Source organism: Vanessa atalanta, chromosome 16, assembly GCF_905147765.1.
Source record: "Vanessa atalanta chromosome 16, ilVanAtal1.2, whole genome shotgun sequence".
Lineage (NCBI taxonomy): Eukaryota > Metazoa > Arthropoda > Insecta > Lepidoptera > Nymphalidae > Vanessa > Vanessa atalanta.
The window spans coordinates 10,869,662-10,890,569 of NC_061886.1; the positions used below are offsets into that span (position 1 = coordinate 10,869,662).

General features: G+C 32.3%; 1 protein-coding gene across 1 annotated transcript in view; it reads left to right on the forward strand.

The window, feature by feature from the left end:
• The window catches only part of LOC125070133 (potassium voltage-gated channel protein Shaw-like), a 252,867-nt gene extending 241,755 nt beyond the window's left edge, over window positions 1-11,112 (forward strand). Inside the window, exons 8-10 of the mRNA XM_047679833.1 lie at window positions 9,886-10,033; window positions 10,251-10,352; window positions 10,589-11,112. Of these exons, the coding sequence (XP_047535789.1) occupies window positions 9,886-10,033; window positions 10,251-10,352; window positions 10,589-11,112 (774 nt within the window). The remainder of the gene's footprint in view (window positions 1-9,885; window positions 10,034-10,250; window positions 10,353-10,588) is intronic.
• The last annotated feature ends 9,796 nt before the right edge of the window (window positions 11,113-20,908 follow it).

The window sequence follows — 20,908 nt, forward strand, 5'->3', positions numbered from 1 at the left end:
AGCTTAATTAAGAATAGGTGCATTCAATTATAAGTATAAATAAACGTAACATATGTTATAAATAAATTATTATAAGATATTTGGAGGTTTAATTTTGACATCGATCGAACCAATGACGATATTTGAGTTAGATTAAGGCACTCCACGACAAAACTAAGCTACTAATACACTTAAACTAATAATTTTGATATCGTTTAAACGTTATCGCTTTTTTTTTAAACTACTACCCAAAATTGGTTAGAATGAAAAGTTTTGATTTCCTCATGTTTATGTCATAATTTTGGTTGAAAACGTTTTCCTCGAAAGTCAGTCTCAAAATACGTAAGAATTAACCTACATAAGCGAATGTCATCATGTTGATTTCAACTAGTTATAATTCTAAGGAAATAGCTCGATAAGAAAATTCATAATGGACCTTATCTCGATTTTCCAATGTTTCGCATAAAAAAATGCTTGAATTAAGACAGTAACTTTCTTGTCTTCTTTCTCTTTTTGTCCGTTTTTGAAAAACAATATTATTTATAAATAAATATAATAAAATCTAATTATACGTTTGTAAGCATAATTAGCCCTAAAATATCTCATACACCTCTATACATACTCTTTGCAAGTCATATCAATATAGAAGAAAACTAAATTTAATCGAAAAGCTATCTACTACTTTATTCTACAACTACAACCGATAATTTCTCTTCTTACAATTCTTCTCGTACTCAGCGGTAAAAGAAAACATCATAAGGAGACATGCAAGGTGTCTAATATTAATAAAATTCTTCCACACCAATCCGATCTGTGTAAAGGCTATACAGGCTGTTGTTTTAATTCAATCCCAAAATAAGGGACAAATTTCAAAAACAGACGACCAAAATATAAACAGAGCATACAACTTACTTTATGAAACATAAGGCTTTAATCTTTTCTTTTGAAATATCAACAAATACGTACAAAGGTGAGTCTATAAAGTCCGGGGGTAAAATTTTCATCAAGCGTGACTACGGACGCCTCGGGAGTTTTCTTTTGATATATATTCTTTTCAGCGTAATGCGTCATTAAGCGCTTGTACTGGTGGAACGTGGATGCTGTATCACGGATCTGGTTCCAAATTCGATCACAAAGGATTGTATTGGATTTAATTTGTATTGAAAATTCTTTTACAATAACATGTACAGCTGATCGGTACTCGATACATATTGTAATATTATAAACGCGAAAGTGAATTCATCGTAAAACTGCATACACGTTCTAAGTGATACAAAATAGGCCCTACCCTTGCTAAAGATTCCCCCTCCCCCCTTTCACGCATGGAGGAAGTCGCGAGCTATAAAGATATAATTTTTCTATGTATAAAGACTTACTATAATCTATGTTTAAAGATATCTATGTATAAATATATTTTTTTTTATTTCACATGGAATTTTTAGTAACAATTTTATTTGTTGTCATTTACTGTATATAGCTAAAATAATTTCGTTCCAAGCAGCTGGTTTATTAGGTAAAATGTATCGAGTATTATACTTTCTTAGAAGGCAAGGGATACTAGTATTGATCTTAGAGTGGACAACGTATTTGCAATGTACTAATTCATCTCCAATGGACTCACTCAGAGATGTCTCATTCTAATTAGGCTTAATCAACTTGTCTATCTTCCTTCTTCAATATTTTCAGTTCTTTCTATAAAAGAATATCTGGAATATACTGGCAGCACAACTGCTTCTAGTGGCTAGCTTATGAGACTGCAGTTCCAAAGGTTTTGGAGTCAAATCCTATTTAGCTATTTAATTCGCAATTCTTCGTTGAGAATCTGACAATAGGCCATGAATCTGAGTGAATGAGTCATATAGGGTGGATTAATTATTTTTTGTACGCAATAGTTCTCTTTTGTCTTTGAGTGTATGTGTGTGTAGTTTTAGTCTTAATTGAAATATATCTGAAGAATTCCATAATCCACTTCCGAATACCAGTCATATATATCATTGCTGTGTTTTGGATGTCGAGTGACCCAATGGATACATTTACAAGATAAATTATATTTATTGCATCTTAGAGGTCAGAAGAGGTGGTTTATGGTTGATTGTCTATGAGTAATTCATCGTTTACTAGATTCAAATTAAAACAACGATCCCTATGATTTATCCGAATGATGTATAACAGTAAGAAATATAAAATATAATACTTGATGCCTGAAAATTGTTTCAGCTGTCCAATTATAGACCCAAGGCCATATTTTCAACTGTGTATAGGAAATAGGACTATATATTATCTTTCAATTATATTCCAAAACCCAATCAATCCAATGTTACCTTATGTTAGTGACAATCTGTAAACAGCCTCTGACAAAGCCCTAAATTTTATGTCAATGACTCAAAATTTCTTATATTAAAACTGTTTATATTTAAACAATCAAACGTTTCATAACTCCTTTTTTCTATGTAATATAATTAAGTCGGTAAATTTTCCCCAAACACTAAATTAGACGATTAACTCCCAAAGACACCTAAAGCTTACAAACAAGCGTAATCAAGCATTACATAAATCACAGCTGTACTTAAACCGTACCAAGTGCTTGCGACAAGTTATCACATGGTAAAATTAAAAATAATTACTTGGTATTTAATTAAGACGCCCAGATATCAAAGTCAAAAATCTTTATTCAATATAGAAGTGTTTACACTTGCTTATTGATTGTCAAAAATCTACCACCGGTTCGCAATTTAGTACCTCGGACCTGAGAAAAACCGGCGAAAGAAATTCAGCGGGATATTTATTTTTTTTAACCATTTTGCATGTACAATGATAATTATATTTTAGTTATTTGAAACAGCCTGGAGGCCATCATTTCATTCCCAAGGTGTGCAGTCAACTAAAAAGTCATTAGTGTTTTGTAATATCCTTTATCACGGTAATAGATTGTACGAAATTACTAGCGATTGAGCCACCTGATGGTAGTGGTCACCACTGCCCACAGAAATTGGCGCCGTATGAAATTTCACCCATTCCAACAACCTTGGAAAATAAGACGTTATGTTTTTTGTGTCTGTTGTTACACTGACTCACTCATCCAGAACACAATGAAGCGACTCAGACGAGCTTATACAAATCTCTACCATGAAGTAACGCTGAGACCAAGTGAGCATTAGTGTATACATTTATGTAATATAATTTTAGTCGAAAGCTTGAATACTTGAATTGGCCTTGAGGACTTTAATCGTACTCACACATTATCTATATAAAAAGTAATAATTCGTAAGATGCCTCTTTAGTAGCTGGCATTTGTGGACGATATATAATGTCCCAAAATGCCCGGATAAGACTCTTTATTCCTATAATTAGAGAACCTAGCTCACTGTTTTTTATACGTTATTTTGGTAATGTATTATCTGTGATACTTTCCCTAGTTCCTGCTATTAGTATACTTTTCTAGAATATTTGAAACGCACGACTTTGAGCTGCTCATCACAAACAAGTAGTAACGCCATATATAAGTGAGCGAGACGATCGTAAATTAGTCAGTGGCGGGCAATTTGCGCCACCTTTGATTAAATTCGCACCCCAAAGTGATTTGTGGCAATCTTCTAAGCACTGTAATGACGTCACGTGCGATGACACTAAAGTGAAGTTATAACGCTGAACGATGACGTCACGATCAAAATCAAGAATAAGTAAGTCGCGTCTAACTATGACATACGTTAGGGTTTCAAGGACAATTATTTCTAAAATATTTCATAACTTTAATTTACTTATCATTTCAATAAATCACCATTCAATCAAATCTACTAGTGTTTCTTATCATATGGGTAGGCTGACGGGCAGATAGGCCATCCATACAATGATGGTAAGTGGTCACCAACGATGATAGACATTGGAGTTGGAGAAAATATTAAACATTCCTTATATCACCAATGTGCATCATTAATCATTAGCCTTGGGCGCTCAGATGATGTCATTTGCGCCTATAGATACACTAGCTTGCTCACCTTTCAAACCGGAACACATAAGTACTAAGTATTGTTGCTTGGTGGTAGAAAATCTGATGAGCCGGTGGTACGCGCCTAAACGTACGAGCACAAAACCATCCCACCAAATAACAGTAAAGTATATATTTTAGTGTATCCGCGTATATCTTAATCCGTAATCCGACGGGTGGAAAATCCTAGGCAATTACAAAAGCGTAATGACCACGAATTTTTGCTAAGCTGGTTTTGAGAATATCTGGACAGGGAAACCCAATAGCTTTACCGGTGTAACCTAGAGATTTAACAGACAACCTCAAGAGCACCCGCCTTATAAACTACCATAAGGATAGGATATAAAAAAACTACAATACGACTAGCATAAGTGTGACAACCCCCTTTTTTTCTGGAAAAAAAAGCATTTATGCATTTCCCCCACAAAAAGTGAGAGGGTATGTAAAACACACTGGCGTCAACTGCAGCGGAATACCTACTAAAAACCAACGATGTCCATTCCGTCTTTTCGATAGCATCACGGGATCGTTTAAGCAAACTACCGCGCCATCCGTAGCGGTTGACCCGACAACTCAGGCCAGACAGCAGCGCCACAAGCGTGATGACCAATCCCATGTCTTATTAAATGTGGTTTTGTAAATGTAAGCGAAATTATAAGCGTAACAGTTTTTATGATAGAAGTGAATTTGAAATGTAATCCCTTAAACTTCTCTATTACATACATTCTATTGAATTTAATCTTTTGGGATAATCTCTTAATGATAGCAGACCACTGGAATCCGGGATGAGTTAATTCAGCCTATTTATATGCATATTCAACAGCTTAAATATTTGTACGATACTTAAATGTTTCGGATGATATTGAATGAATAATATAATTTACGTTTCTAAATATATTTCCTCTATTTGTCAAGCGATTATAGTTCTTATGGTACCACTTTATATAGGCGTTAGTGACTTACCATAACCTAGTCCATTGCCATTTATGTTGCAACAAAATATTTGGCGTACAACTACTAATTGCCAATAGTTATAAAATAAGCAGATCGTTTTCTTTACACAATTCAATTAATAATTTATTTGCTTCAAAATATTGTAGCTAATGTTATTTCCTCTTTAATAATTCAACTTATTAATAATATTACCGGAAATATTTCAAGATCGGGGCCCAGCTTTACGTAATTTCCGATTCACGGTATTGTTAACACTGGCGACTTCCGAACTCAAATAAATAACATGGAGAGTTAGCTTAATAGTGCAAATCTCTATAAATAAAAAATAATGTTTTTATGTTTGTCGTTTATTCGTTCCAGAATCATTGTTTTGATTATTTGTTTTTTTAAGAGTTCTGTACCTTTACGTCTGTCAAGACCTCTTGTTCTCGGGAACGCGTAGAGGTACAAAAGTTTTAATTGATATCAAATGCACAATCCTGCAGTCCCTTGGAGCTGTGCCAAAATCAAATTTCTAAGTGAACGCACTCAAATGATACAGACGTCTGCGTATAACCATATCACTTTCACTCGAAAAGCAATCAATAATTAATCATAATATTCATTGGTACGGTACAACCCTCTATGCTAAAGTCCGACTCACAATTGTTACTTTTTATATCAGTGGAAAAACCCAATGGGCCGATTCCTAGTTTAAAAAAAAGTCTTAGTATGTTTAAGTTTTAAATTTAAACATTGTATAATAACCTTATTCTACCTATGCGAGACCTTAATATATTTTTTGTCAGGTGCTTTTATATTTCTTGAAATAAATAATTTATTTATTTAGTTATTAGCATTTACTTTAATGTCAAGTTAAATAAAGTAGACTTGAAAGATGATCAATATAATAAACTTGACGAAATAAGGAATAATCTTCCAGACACATGAAATAAGAGGATATTAATTGTTTCTCTCCCATTTCTTATAACATAAGCCAAGTGACATTAGCGCTAATTGTCCGCTTGCTCGAGTATGTCAAGGAAATATTGCTGACATTAAAACCCTGCCAGGATAAAGAGCTCAATATTTCTCTTTATTTATGATCACATATATAGAACTGTAACAGGTATGCTTATACAGCCTATTTTCGTTTCACTCGAAGGCCCTCTCTTTTCAAAGACTGGTGGTAGGTGGTAATTGGTGGTAGGGTTTTGTGCAAGCCCGTCTGGGTAGGTGTCACCCACTCATCAAATATTCTACCTCCAAGCACTAATACTTAGTATTATTGTGTGAGTGAGCCAGTGTAACCACAGGCACAAGGGACATAACATCTTAGCTCTCAGGTTGGTAACACATTGGTGATGTTAGGTATGGTTAGTATTTCTTACAGAACTGGTCTCTATGGGCAATGGTGACCGCTTACCATCAGGTGAGCCACCTGATTTGCCGGTAAAAAAACTCAATTAACCACCTCAAAAAACGCAATCAACCACGTTACTCCTCTGGGTTGGTGGATGCGCATGTGGCATTTTAAACAAACGTATACGTTTCCTGAAAATTTATTCATCCGCAGCCGAACACAAATGAATAGATGACGCGATTTAATTATACAAATCTTTGATAATAATTAGTCGTTAATTTTCAATAGTGAACTCGCAATTCTCGGCTAAAATTCACGTATTTTATTTACTACCCATTGGTATTTAAGAATAAGGCTTTCGCTATTTGATAGACCTTTATTTATTTTAAATGTTTTTTAATTTCCTGTACGTACGTTTCCTTATCTTTAAATAAAATGGAAAATTGCATAAGTAGGATGTTCAGGCGTTTTATTTCATTAAAGCCTTTGTAACATGTTCCGCTGATAATTCGCCTACAATTGGATGGATTCGTATACTTATATAACACGTTTACACTCGTATATAAAGATCTTTCTTTTTTCTTATCTCGTTTTCTGAAAAGAATTTCTTCTTTTTTATTATTGTTAACAAGGATCATGGACATCATAAAATTGATAATAAGTTAACAAATTGAACTCTAAGTATACTTACATACTTTTACAAGTTACTTAAGTAAAAGCAATACTGTAGAGTAGGTATTCCCTCCAATATGGGTTTGTGGATTTACGTTTGGCAGAAATCCATCCAGTACGGATAGTTAATTTTTCACCATCGAATCAATAATTATAAACACTAATTAAGCACCCAAGAACCCACAAGCTCCCAATTGCAAAAAGCACGTGTTATAACTACTCTATATTTTGGTTAATGTAAAACTTATATCAGAACTGACTCTATCTTTATCTTTTGCATACTGTATGTATAAGTAACGTGCACTTGTTTCGATAGTTATATCATAAGCTCTTTTGGGAATTGGAAACCCTTGACAATGCACAAAACCTCGATCCTTTGATACAAAATACATATTGTTCCCGTACAACGTTGTAACCCCGAAGCGTGGCACGAAATAATTCCGAGATTATTTTTTCTTGTCTTCCTTATAAAAATGATAAACTACCTGTCCCGACTTTGTATGGGTAAAATTTATACAAAGACCCCAACGTCCCTTATTTCCCCAGTGGAAATTTCCAAAATTACTTTCTAAATGTTATAAAATAAAACTATGTTACAAACTTCAGCTTTTTACAGTCAGTTTGACTTCGATAATCAGTCAAGACAATTGGTTTTATCTTTTGGTAATAATTGAATTTGAATTTAAGTTTCTAACTTACCTTAGACCCAGGAATATGCCGCCCTAAGAAATTACACTAGAAATTTGTACTATCAAAATATCGCAACTATTTAAGGCTTGCAGCACTTATATTAAATTGCTTAATTAAATATAATTAAATTTTTAACATATTATATATTTATAACTCAAGTGCTAAGTGATTGCTTTGATTTTTATTTAATAGTAAATAAGCTACTCACAAGTAAGACAAAGATCTAAGTACTATCTACTAATCAAGATATTTAATTTTGACAAGGTACCAAGTTCAAATCATCAAAACCTTATCATATTACCTTATGAAATTACTTTCCTAAGTAATTGCAAAGAAGATAAAAAATATATTTTTAATTATTAAGCACATTATTTATTTTAATTTTGCAACCGAGACGAGTACCTTCAAAGGTAGAAAAAGAAATTAAGTCCTCAATTAATTTTAGCGAACTAATTTTAAATTCGTTTACTACGTAAGCGTGCTTGTAGGCTCAAAAATATTGGTACCTTGTTTAAATAAACTCTTTCGAGCGTTTTAGTTATAAATATTTTTTGTGTAGTTCATTAATTAGCTACGAATTTTTTTTAGTATTCTTTAATTAAATGAAATATTTTTGTAGTATGAAGGGGTTTCTTGGGATTATTAAATTATTTTTTTTAATATTTCTCTGTAAAGAGAGCTATAAATTTAGTAAGTTATTAAGTTCTATTAACTAACTAAACGTATCCCTTATTAATTATGCCCCCTTGACGGTGTTATAAATAGAACAGGTCCCGACATCGACGCCATGCTAAGCTGAGGGTTGGCCTCATAGGACCTGAGGGCGACCGTATTACGTCCATAGGACGTGCGTATAGGAAATGTCTATTTCTTTTAACAAAAGCAGCGAGCTTTACATTAGTTGTATATTATGTGTAACGTATGATATCTTACGTTGGTAATAAGCAACAATAACACAATACCTTCTCAGAGATTGGGGTGGTACCATTTGACAGCCAAAACTTGCACCAGGCGCTCATTGGTCATATCAAATAGAGCTTCCCTGGTTTCCTGTTACACGCTTCCGTCCCTTTTCACGAAATCGAGATAAAATATTTTATACATCAAAAAAATTATATTCATGAATTCAAACTATTAAAATCTCTTTAAACCGTTTCGATAGAAACGTAGATTTTATTATTGTATACTTTCATACTTTAATTCTTTGTTACATTTTTCTGTGTTTTTGTTTACTGTTTTAAAAGAACATTTAATGCACCCTTATCACGTCAATCTTAGATTATAAAATAAAAAGCAGATGGAGAGAAATCTGTTTTGCCGTGGTAGTAAGAAAGCGTCCAAGCTACTGTGAAATACTAATTTCGTGATATTTAAAATATTAGAAAATAAATCATAGCTATGCAATTTTCAAACGTAAAAAATGGAAAGTCACGACCAACTCATGATATATTCCGCTATCAAAAAGCAATAGTTACACAGTATTTTTGTGATTTGATTTTAAGCGTGAGTTAATCAGAGTTAGTATGTGTTCAAGGGATTTAAAATCTTAGTTCCCAAGGTTAGGAGCGCGTTTAGTTAGTGGTGATTTGAGGAATGATTAATACTTCTTCAAGTAGTGACCATAAACCATCAGATGGTTATCAAAAATTACGATTATAAAATATACTTCTTCAGAATAAATATATTTCATCCCAATACATCGAACACGACCGAAGGCAAAGACGGCATATAACATAAAGCTGCTTTTACCAAATTATCAATACGATTTTCTTATAAATTTATTCATTTCCAAAGAAACAAAAATTAATAAGCTTACTCCGCAAAACTAAACACGATGAGGTTACATCTGCTCTGTATGATACCATAAAACCAAAATCCTAGTCGTAAATGACTTATTTATTTTCTGTCCCCAGTCATACTTCTACCAACTTTTGCTCTTCTTAGAAACATCATTGAAACTTATCAGCTTATATTATGATATAATACAATATGATTGTTTCCAAAGTTTGTTGTTACATAATATTTATCTGTATCTGTAGTAATAACCGACCTTTCGCATTAACAGAAGTGATGTATTTATATGCAAAATTATTGTTAAGTATGTCAAAACTTATGTGACAATCCGTAATAATGTCACAATTCCAGATAAATGCTCGCCTTTTATACAATAAAAAAATACATGTAACACTTTTATATAAAAATAATTTAAGATGAAAACATAGATAACCGATACATAATATTAATAAACGCCATCTATCGGCAGGCGCGATCAAAACTACCCAAGAAGCGGCGACGTGTGCTACCAGTTGAACAACCTCGTAGGAAACGCGACGCTAGCGCCTCTAACCGGAGAGTGAACGCAGTTAAACATCCCGTGGTTCTAAAGGAGTTACCCGGGAACAATAAGTTCGGTGAGTTTTCGTAGAGGTTTCTTTCAGTACCGACAGATGGCGCTATTAATGACATTGTTATCCGCTACAATGTAGGTTAATTTCGAAAACTCTAATCCAGTTTAGTTATGACTGTCTTTCTAAAAATTAAAGCTGTTTGAATAATAAATAACTTAGGAGTATAAACTAAGGAGTACCTATATAATACTTAACATTAATTCATTTATCGATTTTTTAGGTGTGAATGGTATGAACATGATAAGCCTAGCACTACAGGGCCCGTCAAACATGCTTCGTCCACCAGCCACCGCCCAACCTCTTCAAGCAAGAGCACCAATAGGTAAAACGCCTAAGCAACCCGTGATCGTCATTTACGCTTCTATACACAAACCCTTAGAGCCCACCCAGAGGCAAATAAATTTTTAATACTTACAATTAAATTACCTTCAAGTTATATTTATTTTTATGATGCAGAATTAAAATATACATACATAAAAAATGCATTACATATTTGTCTCAAATTTGCATTGTTAATAAAAACAAGTGAGATGCTAAATTTTCCTTACTTTTTTCCAGTTGAGAGCCCGATAATCAACACGCAGTGCGGTGCTATTTCATTGGCGTCTCTGCAACCACCTTTGATGACCGCCCCACCCCTGCAACCGAGACCTGCAACCACCGGTTCCTTAGATTTGATGTTACCCTTACAACCAAAATTGTTACCTGGTTACAATTTACAATCATCATTTTTATCCAGCACGCTGTCAACTGTTCGTCCGCCAGATTTACCTAAAAATGACAAAAATGATTTTTACAGACCTAGTGTAGATGTTATAGTTGAAAAAAGAGAATCTATTACAGATTCAATAAGAGACAATATTATTAATTCTGGTGATAGTTGTGAAAATTTAGATAGGGATGTCATTGTAAATAATATAGAAGAAAATGATAATCATATTATTAATGAGGATTCAAATGAAGATAACATAACTGTAGATGCAAAAGATGAAATTAATTCTAATGTTATAGAAATGAATATGATTGATACAAGTTTGAATTGTAGTTCGAATGATAACAGTCCTAATAATAATTCCTATTAAATCAATTTCATTGTAAATAGTTTTATTATAATGTCTCAAATTAGATTAGACTTAAATTCAGAATAATAATTTATTTAAAATATAACATTAAAATTAATAAAAAACCTAATAAACATTAGTATCACATTGTTCAAAATTTTAAACATTAAATTGCAATTGAAAAACGATAAAAATAAATTTTATTTTTACTTAAAAATATTAAAAAATTTTACTAAAATCAATTTTCATCTTGACCAAAATAATGTAGTTGTTGTTAGTTTATAAAATTTTGTATATTTTGTAAAAATGAAAGACGAAACAGTGATCAAATTGTACAATGATGAACTTTTAAATAAATAAGTCATAATTCTCAAACTTATTATAGCTATAGAATTTGTGTCAAATTTTATTACTGTAATAAATTATTCTGGATATTTAATAAACCCTATTTATGAGTTCTTCAAATTATAAATACAATGTAGAACATTAAGAATTATCAAATACATGTGATAAGTCTATACGATTTGTTGATCATGAAATGAAAATTTTAATCCATGTAATAATTTTCAATCTCAGTAATTAAGGTAAACGACCGAAGATTTAGAGGCATTATTCAGAAATCTGAACGCTAAGGAAGTGCTCATACAAATTGTATTTGCTGCAATACTAGTTTTAAATTTCATAATTGCTTGTACATTTTTATAGTGATTAGAAGAAACCAAATAGATATGATATTTGGTATCAAAATCTTTGAATCATTTATTAATTCAAAATGTGTTCTGAGATCTGATTTTAGTAACATAAAGAAAGCTAGTGTGCTCGTGACTTACATATTATAACATACCTAAATCTCTTGACCTTGATAGATCATTTAATCTTCAGTCATATTTTATCTTTTAAGTTGTATAAAAATCTAATTCAGAACGCAAAATATTTTATTCAACAGTTCGTTATTGTTCTGAAAAACGCTTTCTTTTTAGTATAAGCAATTCCTTAGCTGTAAGGAATGTGCCCCTCGGGCATGGAAGCGAGAGAAATTGAATTTTCTTTACTTATAAAAAAATGTTTAAATATAAACAACCAAGAAAATGTGCCAAATAAAAGGTAAAAGTCTAGTCAATATAACTTAGGATATAGAAAATCATGGCTGTTCAAACGTTCGGCTGGGGAAATAAGTTGGACGTTGAATGTCATAAAATTATGACATTTATGTAGATAAAATATATATAAATGTAAATAAGTATAAAGAAGGGACATACAAAACACGTAAAAAAAAAAATATTACACTGTTGTAATGTAAAATTTTCTGTCTTTTCCTTAACAATTCTATCTGCAAATTGTAGAATACTTCTTTTGTTTAAGTTTTGGGAACGATTTCGTATCTGCACAAATCCTCTGGCGTACAATTTAATTTAATTTCACTAACATTTTCATCGAAATTTATTATTTATGACTCTATGGCCTCATCAGAAAATATATTTCAGTTTATTACTATTCCATTTGGAAACAAAATAAGTAATTGTTAAATGCACTCACAATCGCAATCTTATAACATTTTACAGATATCGATCGTAGTTTTTTTATGATATATGTAAGAGCGGACGCGCAAATTGAATACCTGACGATAAATCTTCATCGCCACCCAAAGATATTGGCGCTGTAAGAAATATTAACCATTCCTTACACCGCCAATACGCCACCAACATTGGGATGAAAAAACCAAGATGTCATATCTCTTAAGCGTGTATAGTAGATACCCACTCAGACAGATTTGCCAAACCTACCACCAAGTAATTATTGACAGTTAGTGACATCAAAATAATATTTGTTGATGACGACATCTGTCAGGACAAATGCGATTATCGAGTTATTTTAGTAACATCAATTACCATTTGACATTAAAACGTTGTTGAGTCTCTTGTTACTGATAATTTATATATCAATAGCAAAACGACGGATCAAAACATAATTTAGGTCAAGTCAATCAATAAGCCAAACAATCAATGCGTTATTGATAGCTATTGTTTTGTAAACTGTAGTTTTCCCCAGCATTTTTGTAATTATCTTCGTCGTAATAAGTGTGTTGTTTTTTAGAATTCAGAAATATTTTTCTAATGTTATATTTATGTTTATAGTAACCGTCTCGAATTTGGGTCTGGGCGTCATAGCAAATATTTGTATTGAGATCGCATTATAATTCGACACGGTTTTAATTGATGTTTTTACTGTAAAAAAATGTTTTATTATTTAAATAAATCGAAGATTTTAAATGAATCTTGTCTTTCATTTTTATTTAAGTGCGCTAACAACCTCATAGATGATGACAGATTGTCTTTAGTTCTACTTTGAATACGTCATTCTTCTTGTATCGCGTATAAATTCTAATCCTGACAAATCGAGAATATTGATCAAATTGATTAAATTATGTGAACAGAAACCACTTTAACTTGAAGAACAAGTCGGACTGGTAAAACATTAGAATACCCCGAACAGCTGTTAAAATATCAAAAGACGACGATGAACTAACTTCACCCTTAATTGCTATTGTTTTTTAACACACGCGGTGTTCCCAAGCGGTCACCCAACTAAGTACTGAACGCGCCCGATGTTACTTAACATCAGTGACCGGACTAGCACTGGTGTATTCAATATAATATGGACGTTATAACACGTTATCCTAAAAGTAGAAACGTTAGAATAACCTTAACAGTTAAAAATATCAAAATACGCCGACCAAATAATTGCACGAAAATAAGTTCGTACCTAGCGAACCGGACTTGCACAAGGGCCCTACTATCAAGTAAAAGTTCCTAACACTCAGATGGCGACATATTTTGCTGTTCTCCTCCTACTCTCCTTGTCATCTCTTCCAGATTTTAGCCTGAGAGTTTTGACATACGTCCATTGCTCATTTGTTGAAAATAATTTTTACCCACCTAATCATTACAAATCGGTTCTGTAACTCCTGGAAGCTTTTGCAGTCATCTTCGAACTGGTGCAGCATTGGTCTAAGAATTGGCTTCATTAACCGCGAAGGTACGATTTTAATGTGATGTGATGATATTCAGGGTTCCTCTTACGGTGATCACTTCTAGCGTTTATCCTATTGATCACGGAGACATCCCCAAATATTTAGCGCTTATTAGATAAAATGTAGTATAGTATGATTTTTTGTCGTCGCTTAGAAGGGTGTATTACATTAGTCACCACGCTTGGCCGGCGGGTTGGTGACGCAGAAGCTAAATCTTTCGCTGGTAGCGCTGTTTGTATGGATATATCGCCAAGATTTCGATCGCCAGAGTTTCGTTCGTTGATCAGCAGGATGCACCACGGTCAGGTAAGGTTGACAGTAGGGACCCTAAGGACGTTGTTGACTGCCCTTACATCCCTTCAAGCCGTTAACGAAGCAAGTTTAGTTTAAGCGTAGTTCTTAATTATATACATCCTTGCCGTCAATTATATTGTGTGGTATAAATAATATATTTTTGAAAAAAAGTAGAGAGAACTGGCACGAATTGTCAAGTAAGAAAAAAACTTTATGCCCCTCCAGACGACCCTTACCTCTCTTTCTTTTTCTACATAACTCTTTCTATTGCAGACGCTTTTAAAAAATATTATTCAAACCTATTTTTTTTATTCACATTTGATTTTTAATAACAATTTTGTCGTTTTCATTTAATTTTTCTCACGTTGTTAATTTATTTTATTGTATCTGTTATTCGAAATATAACATAGCGAAAATAACTTCGTTTCAACCTCCCTCTACGCGCCCTCTTTTATTAATTTTTACTTTCATTCACATCTATTTGACGTGATTATAATTGGGTGAAAAGTGTTAGGAAGGCTTTTTGTAATATACATTCCTGATATACCTACGTCAAACTGAATCGAGGATTGCATGTCATGTTCTGTTATTGTTTTTGTCATTCATCTAGCTCTCAAGGTAAAGGTAAGAATCGTGAAGTAACCTGCATATTATAACAAGTTAAATTATGCAACATTTGTACCCATCGGTCCACATTAACTTTACCTTGTTTTTAAGAAGAAGGAACACCTTAAAATTGCAGTGGGTCATTTGATGACTTTAACATTTTCATAAAACATAATTTTTTTGTAAAGTTACTTTACAAAAAAAGTATTTTTCATGTACTACCCACTCATCCGATATTCTGCCACCAAATAGCACTACTTAGTTGGAAAGGTGAGTAATCCAATGTAACTACAGGCATGAAGGACATAACTTCCTAGCTCCCAAGTTTGGTGGCGAATTGGTGTGATGTAATAAGTGGTTATTATTTCTTGCAGCGTCAATGTCTATGAGCGGTGACCACTAACTATTAGGTGGATCATTTGCCCGTCCCTATACCTATTACATAATATATATACATATATATTGAATAAGCAAAAGTAAAAGCTTATTTTAAGTTTTTGCAGATTGATTGTTAACGTCGAGGTAATCAACACTTTTATGCGCAATTAAATAGCATTGATATAATTATGAACTCATCCTTGATTTCCCCTGACACAATTAATACAATTGTGCTTTTGAGTGTTTGTGAAAATTACGTCATAATGTTCTACTGCAACTAGTGGATAAACCTTCTGGTATATCCTCATTGTAGCATAATTCATCCCTGTTAATGTATTAGTGTTGTAACTAACCTGTAAGGCTCTTTTAATTGTCTTCGATAAATAGCGTAAATAGCAAATGCTACTCAAAGATGAGACTTTGAGATTAGTTAAGCGATAACGTTGACTTAAGAAGTGCTATGTTATATATTGTGTGTTTATTAACTTGTATCGATCTCTTTGTAGTAAACGATTCAAAGTACAAAGCGGCCTCTGTGGCGCGTAATTAAATTTCAGAGGACAGGGTCTAATCAATCGCCTACTAAAGAGTAATGTAGACATAAGGCGAACAATAACAGAGATTTTATGAAAAGAGATCTTAAACACATGTTTTTGAAACGAAGTTCTTTTACGCGGATTTATAGTAGAGTAGATTGGCAGAAATTGATGACAATCGCCTTTTTTTTCTTTTAGATTATCGTTTAGTCATATTCAAATATTGTTGTTTTTTTTATTATTATTTCTGATATTATTATATATAGCGACAGCAATTTCGTTCTAACCACTTGGACCACGACAATTCTCGTATTTTTTTTTTTTATTAAATACAGGAAGGCAGATAGTCTACCCCATCCGGTATTTAACTTGGTGACATTCATTTTTGCTTAACATATATGTATATGTATATACAAAATATGTCCAAGAGAATTTAGTATTTAAGGCAAGCTTATCCTTTAAAGATATTTTTCCATGACACCAAAAAAAGAAAGAATAATTTCATAGGTAGATAATTTATGCACGTTCAGAATTAAAAAGATTTAAATAGCTATGAACTGCTGTAATTGAATATAAGTATAGTTAGTTGTATACATTACACATAATAACTTTTCTTCAGTGATTTCCACAGTATAATGTCGTATGGCATATTACTCTGGGGTTGACATTAATACTATTTTTGTACTGCAGAAGAGGGCTATTCGTGCAATTTATAACCTGGGCCCAAAAGATTCGTTAAAAGGTAAATTTACAGAAATTAAAATAATGACTGTCGCTTCTCAATTTGTTTTTGATAATGTTATGTATGTACGCAAAAACATAAATGATTTTCCCAGAAATTGTGACGTACATTCTATTAACACTAGGAACAAGAATAAACTTGTTACTCCAAGTACCCGATTACACAGGGTTAGTAACTCTTTTTTGGGGCAATGTATACGTTTTTACAACAGGATCCCAGAAAACGTTCAAAATTATTCAATTATAAAATTCAAAAGAATCGTTAAAGAGCGTTTCTGTGCTAAAGGATATTACAACACTAATGACTTTTTAGTTGACTGCACACCTTGGGAATGAAATGATCGCCTCCAGGCTGTTTCAAATAACTAAAATATAATTATCATTGTACATGCAAAATGGTAAAAATATATATATATATATATATATATATATATATATCCCGCTGAGTTTCTTTCGCCGGTTCTTCTCAGGTCCGAGGAGCTAAATTCCGAACCGGTGGTAGATTTTTGACAATCAATAAGCAAGTGTAAATACTTCTATATTGAATAAAGATTTTTGACCTTGACTTTGACTTTAACACCAATACTATACAAAAATAATACCTATGGCTTAGTGAAATCCTTATGCAGGTCTTTCTGCTGCATATGTCTCCCTTTAAAGCTGAACACAGATGTTCATGTTTTGATGTTTTTCGGTAGAATTTTTGATGTGTGGTAAATGACCGGATGAGAATGCTCATAACTGTACCATTACATAACTGGTCTTAGTTAAATAATATTTTTAATTAACAGGTTTTTAAATTGAATAATTCTCAATTGTATTCTTACTATTTTTGGTACTAACATTACAAATTTTAAAGAAGATATCTCTAAGATCTAAAAACTTGTTGAAATACAATGATACTTTATGAAACTGATTCATGATAAAATCTGTTTCATAAGTTTATCATTTCCAATTATAAAAGGTATATCTTACCTTCAACAAAGTACCTGAAACATTTCGAAATACAGTCCTATCATGAAGTACTCTTGTTTATACGCACTTTATAAAATTTGACTGACATACAACGGTGCGTTTCTGTATAATATTTTCGATGGGATATCCCATCGTGTGCTCGGCTAGTTTAAATGAAAAAAATATGAAGGAATAGCCTGTCAGCATTGCTGACGTCACGAATGTCAGGGTTTGGATTTCTATCCATCCTCGAATGTATGAAATTAAACTCAGGAAATATTCTTCTCTGATTTATTCCAAACTGAGGAGGTCCGATCGCTCCGACGGCTCGAACAAGCCTCTTGATACCGGCAGGCGTACGGCCTTTTATAACAGAATTGGGTGGGGGGCACTATTCACTCAATATAACAACTATTTATGGATGGTAAAATATTTCAGACTAATTTAACGTCTTAAAATTCATTAAATATTATTAATTTAATAAACAGTTTTCAATTATTAAAATAATTATTTTCGGGCACATGGTTTTCTTACATGCGTGATGTTCCGCCGACAAATATGTCAAAAAAAATATTTAAAATTTAGGTTCACAGTAAGAATTGTTGACGACAAAGAAGAGTAACAAAGAATATGCGAACAGTACAGTTATTTTAAAATATTAAAATAGATTGAATAAACACATATATATATATAGTTATAAGCTATGAAAACTAAGAGTCACTGCCTCCAGTATTACCTTATTATTATTATTTTTTAATTATTTATTATGAAGTATATATGTCACCGTGAAATTGTAAATACCGTTAGATTATAATCTATCTCGCGAGTTTGTAAACCGTCGATAAATTGTAAACGGTGATACGACTTACAATAAAACGTATGAAAGTCCGATAGTTTATAATCTTTCAGTTAAGTTAGGTTAAAGCTTTTATAATTTAAATTTAATTAGCTTCGGTAGATTATAACCTACTGAAAAGTTATGCGTTAAATTGTAAGTTTAGGTTCACAATCTTTCGAAAGTTTACAATTTTACGAGATAGATTATAATCTAACGGTATTTTTAATTATACGGTGACATATATATGACTGGGATGACGTCATTAGACGTATTTATAGAAAAGAGGACATGCTCTGTTGTCATACTATCATAATGAACATGTGGTATCTAGCCTACTCTAAATCTGTGCTCACGACAATCTTGTCTAGCGTCTGCCGTGGCTATAATCAATTGCGCAGTAAATATTGACTGTAACAGGAAACTGACCCAATAAGGCTGGCTGGGAAATTATTGAGGAACAATATCCCTCGCCAATATTGACTCGAAGATAAATGACCAAAATCTTTCGACTTGATTTAGGATTTTTTCTTAGAAGACCTTATCAGATCTTCAAATAAACGTTCGAAAGTTAAATCAATATCACTCGGCACGATTTTCAGAAGTTTTCGTGTTCCACTTGAAAAGGCTATTTTTGTGCTAGTAAGATGTAAGCTGTAGGTGATACAAATCTAATTTCGGTCAATTTCTAAATTGTCGTTAAAATTGTTTTTCGTAGAATTTTATTTAATTCAAATTTATGCAATTTTTTTTATTATTATTTAAAATGTTTTTTTAAAGATACCTAATCAATCAAAATCCGATTCAGTGTTTTTGAAGGATGTGTGTTCATGAAGTTTGCTCGTAAAACGTTCATGAATACGTTTTACTTGCATTATGTACTAAATTAAAAAAAAATAGTGTAGTTAAATAATTAATTAGTTAAATAACATTAAATAAAAATAAAAGCTGACTAAATTTTTGCTATTAGGTATTTAACTTAAGCACACTAAATTTAATTGTAAACAAGAAAAATGTTTAAAGTATGAAAAGGCCTTATATTATATTTAAATATAGATATAATGTTATTCTTTAGATTATTGTGAATCAATCAGTAGCGATTCATGGAATACTTCCTCTTTAAATTTTCATATGTCGATCTACGTGAAAACAAATAAAGTTTTCAGTTTTCGGAACTCATTATTTTCAACTGCTTCCTAGGATTTCAATAATAATGTTGCTGGATGATTGCACTTTAATTTCCACGAATGATGAAATTGTAATGAAGCTGTATCTGAACATGAATTAATCGGGAAGCTTAACAGACCTACAATTTTACCAACAAATTAAAAAACAAAAAAAAACTGTTTAAGAAGTTGATGGTGTAACTTTTTCAATAAATAAAAATAAAAATAAATAAATAAATATAGACTTGTTTTACAGCGACAGTGACAGCTTGATGGAAATTTCCCATAAGTGTCAAAACTCAAATTGAAACAGCGTGGTGGAATGAGCTCCAAAACTCAAAACAAAAGAGGCCTTACCATACTATTGAGACGGTCGTTTTTGAGTCAACTTACCAATCAGTTTTGATTTTGACTTCTGCACGATATTTTTATTATGACTTTTAACTTGATATTTTCCTCCTATTAGCTCACTATTTCATTGGTTTTTTTTAATGTGAAGAGTTGACAAAGGAGCGCTGATATTACTTCGAACTTTAAGTATAATGATTTAGATGTCGTCCGTTGTTGTAACCGATGTTGCTGTTCGATTACTCGATACGTTTGTTCACGCTCGATACTTTGGTTACTTTCATAGTATTATGTTTTACGGCAATTTGCTTTTGAGTAACGATAAACGAAACTGTTTTCATGCTACAAAAAAGAGCTATCCGGTTTATTTATAATCTTGGAGCTCGAGACTCCCTTCGAGATGTTTTTAATAAAGTGAGTATACTTACAGTTGGTTCACAATATATATATATTTTAAATATTGGACAACATCACATACATTACTCTGATCGCAATGTAAGTAGCTATAGCACTTGTATTATGGAAAATAAGAAGTAACGACGGTACCACAAACACCCAGACCCAAGACAACATAGATAACTAAAGAACTTTTTCTACATCGACTCGGCCAGGAATCGAACCCGGGACCTCGGAGTGGCGTTCCCATGAAAACCTGTGTAAGCACTACTCGACCACGGTCGTCGTTTACAACAATATTATTTATATTTACAATAATATCGATCTTTTTGAAAGAAACGGTGACAATCATTAAATGGACACGAGGAGGAAAGGAAAACTAATAACATCTAGTTTCCGACTTCGCAAAGTTAATATATCCTTCCTGGGGCAAGGTATTCATTTCTATGACAAATTTAAAGCTCATGAATTTACTATATGTTCAATAAGCATTGACTTAATTTTATTGATTTTTCGGAATAATATATAAAAA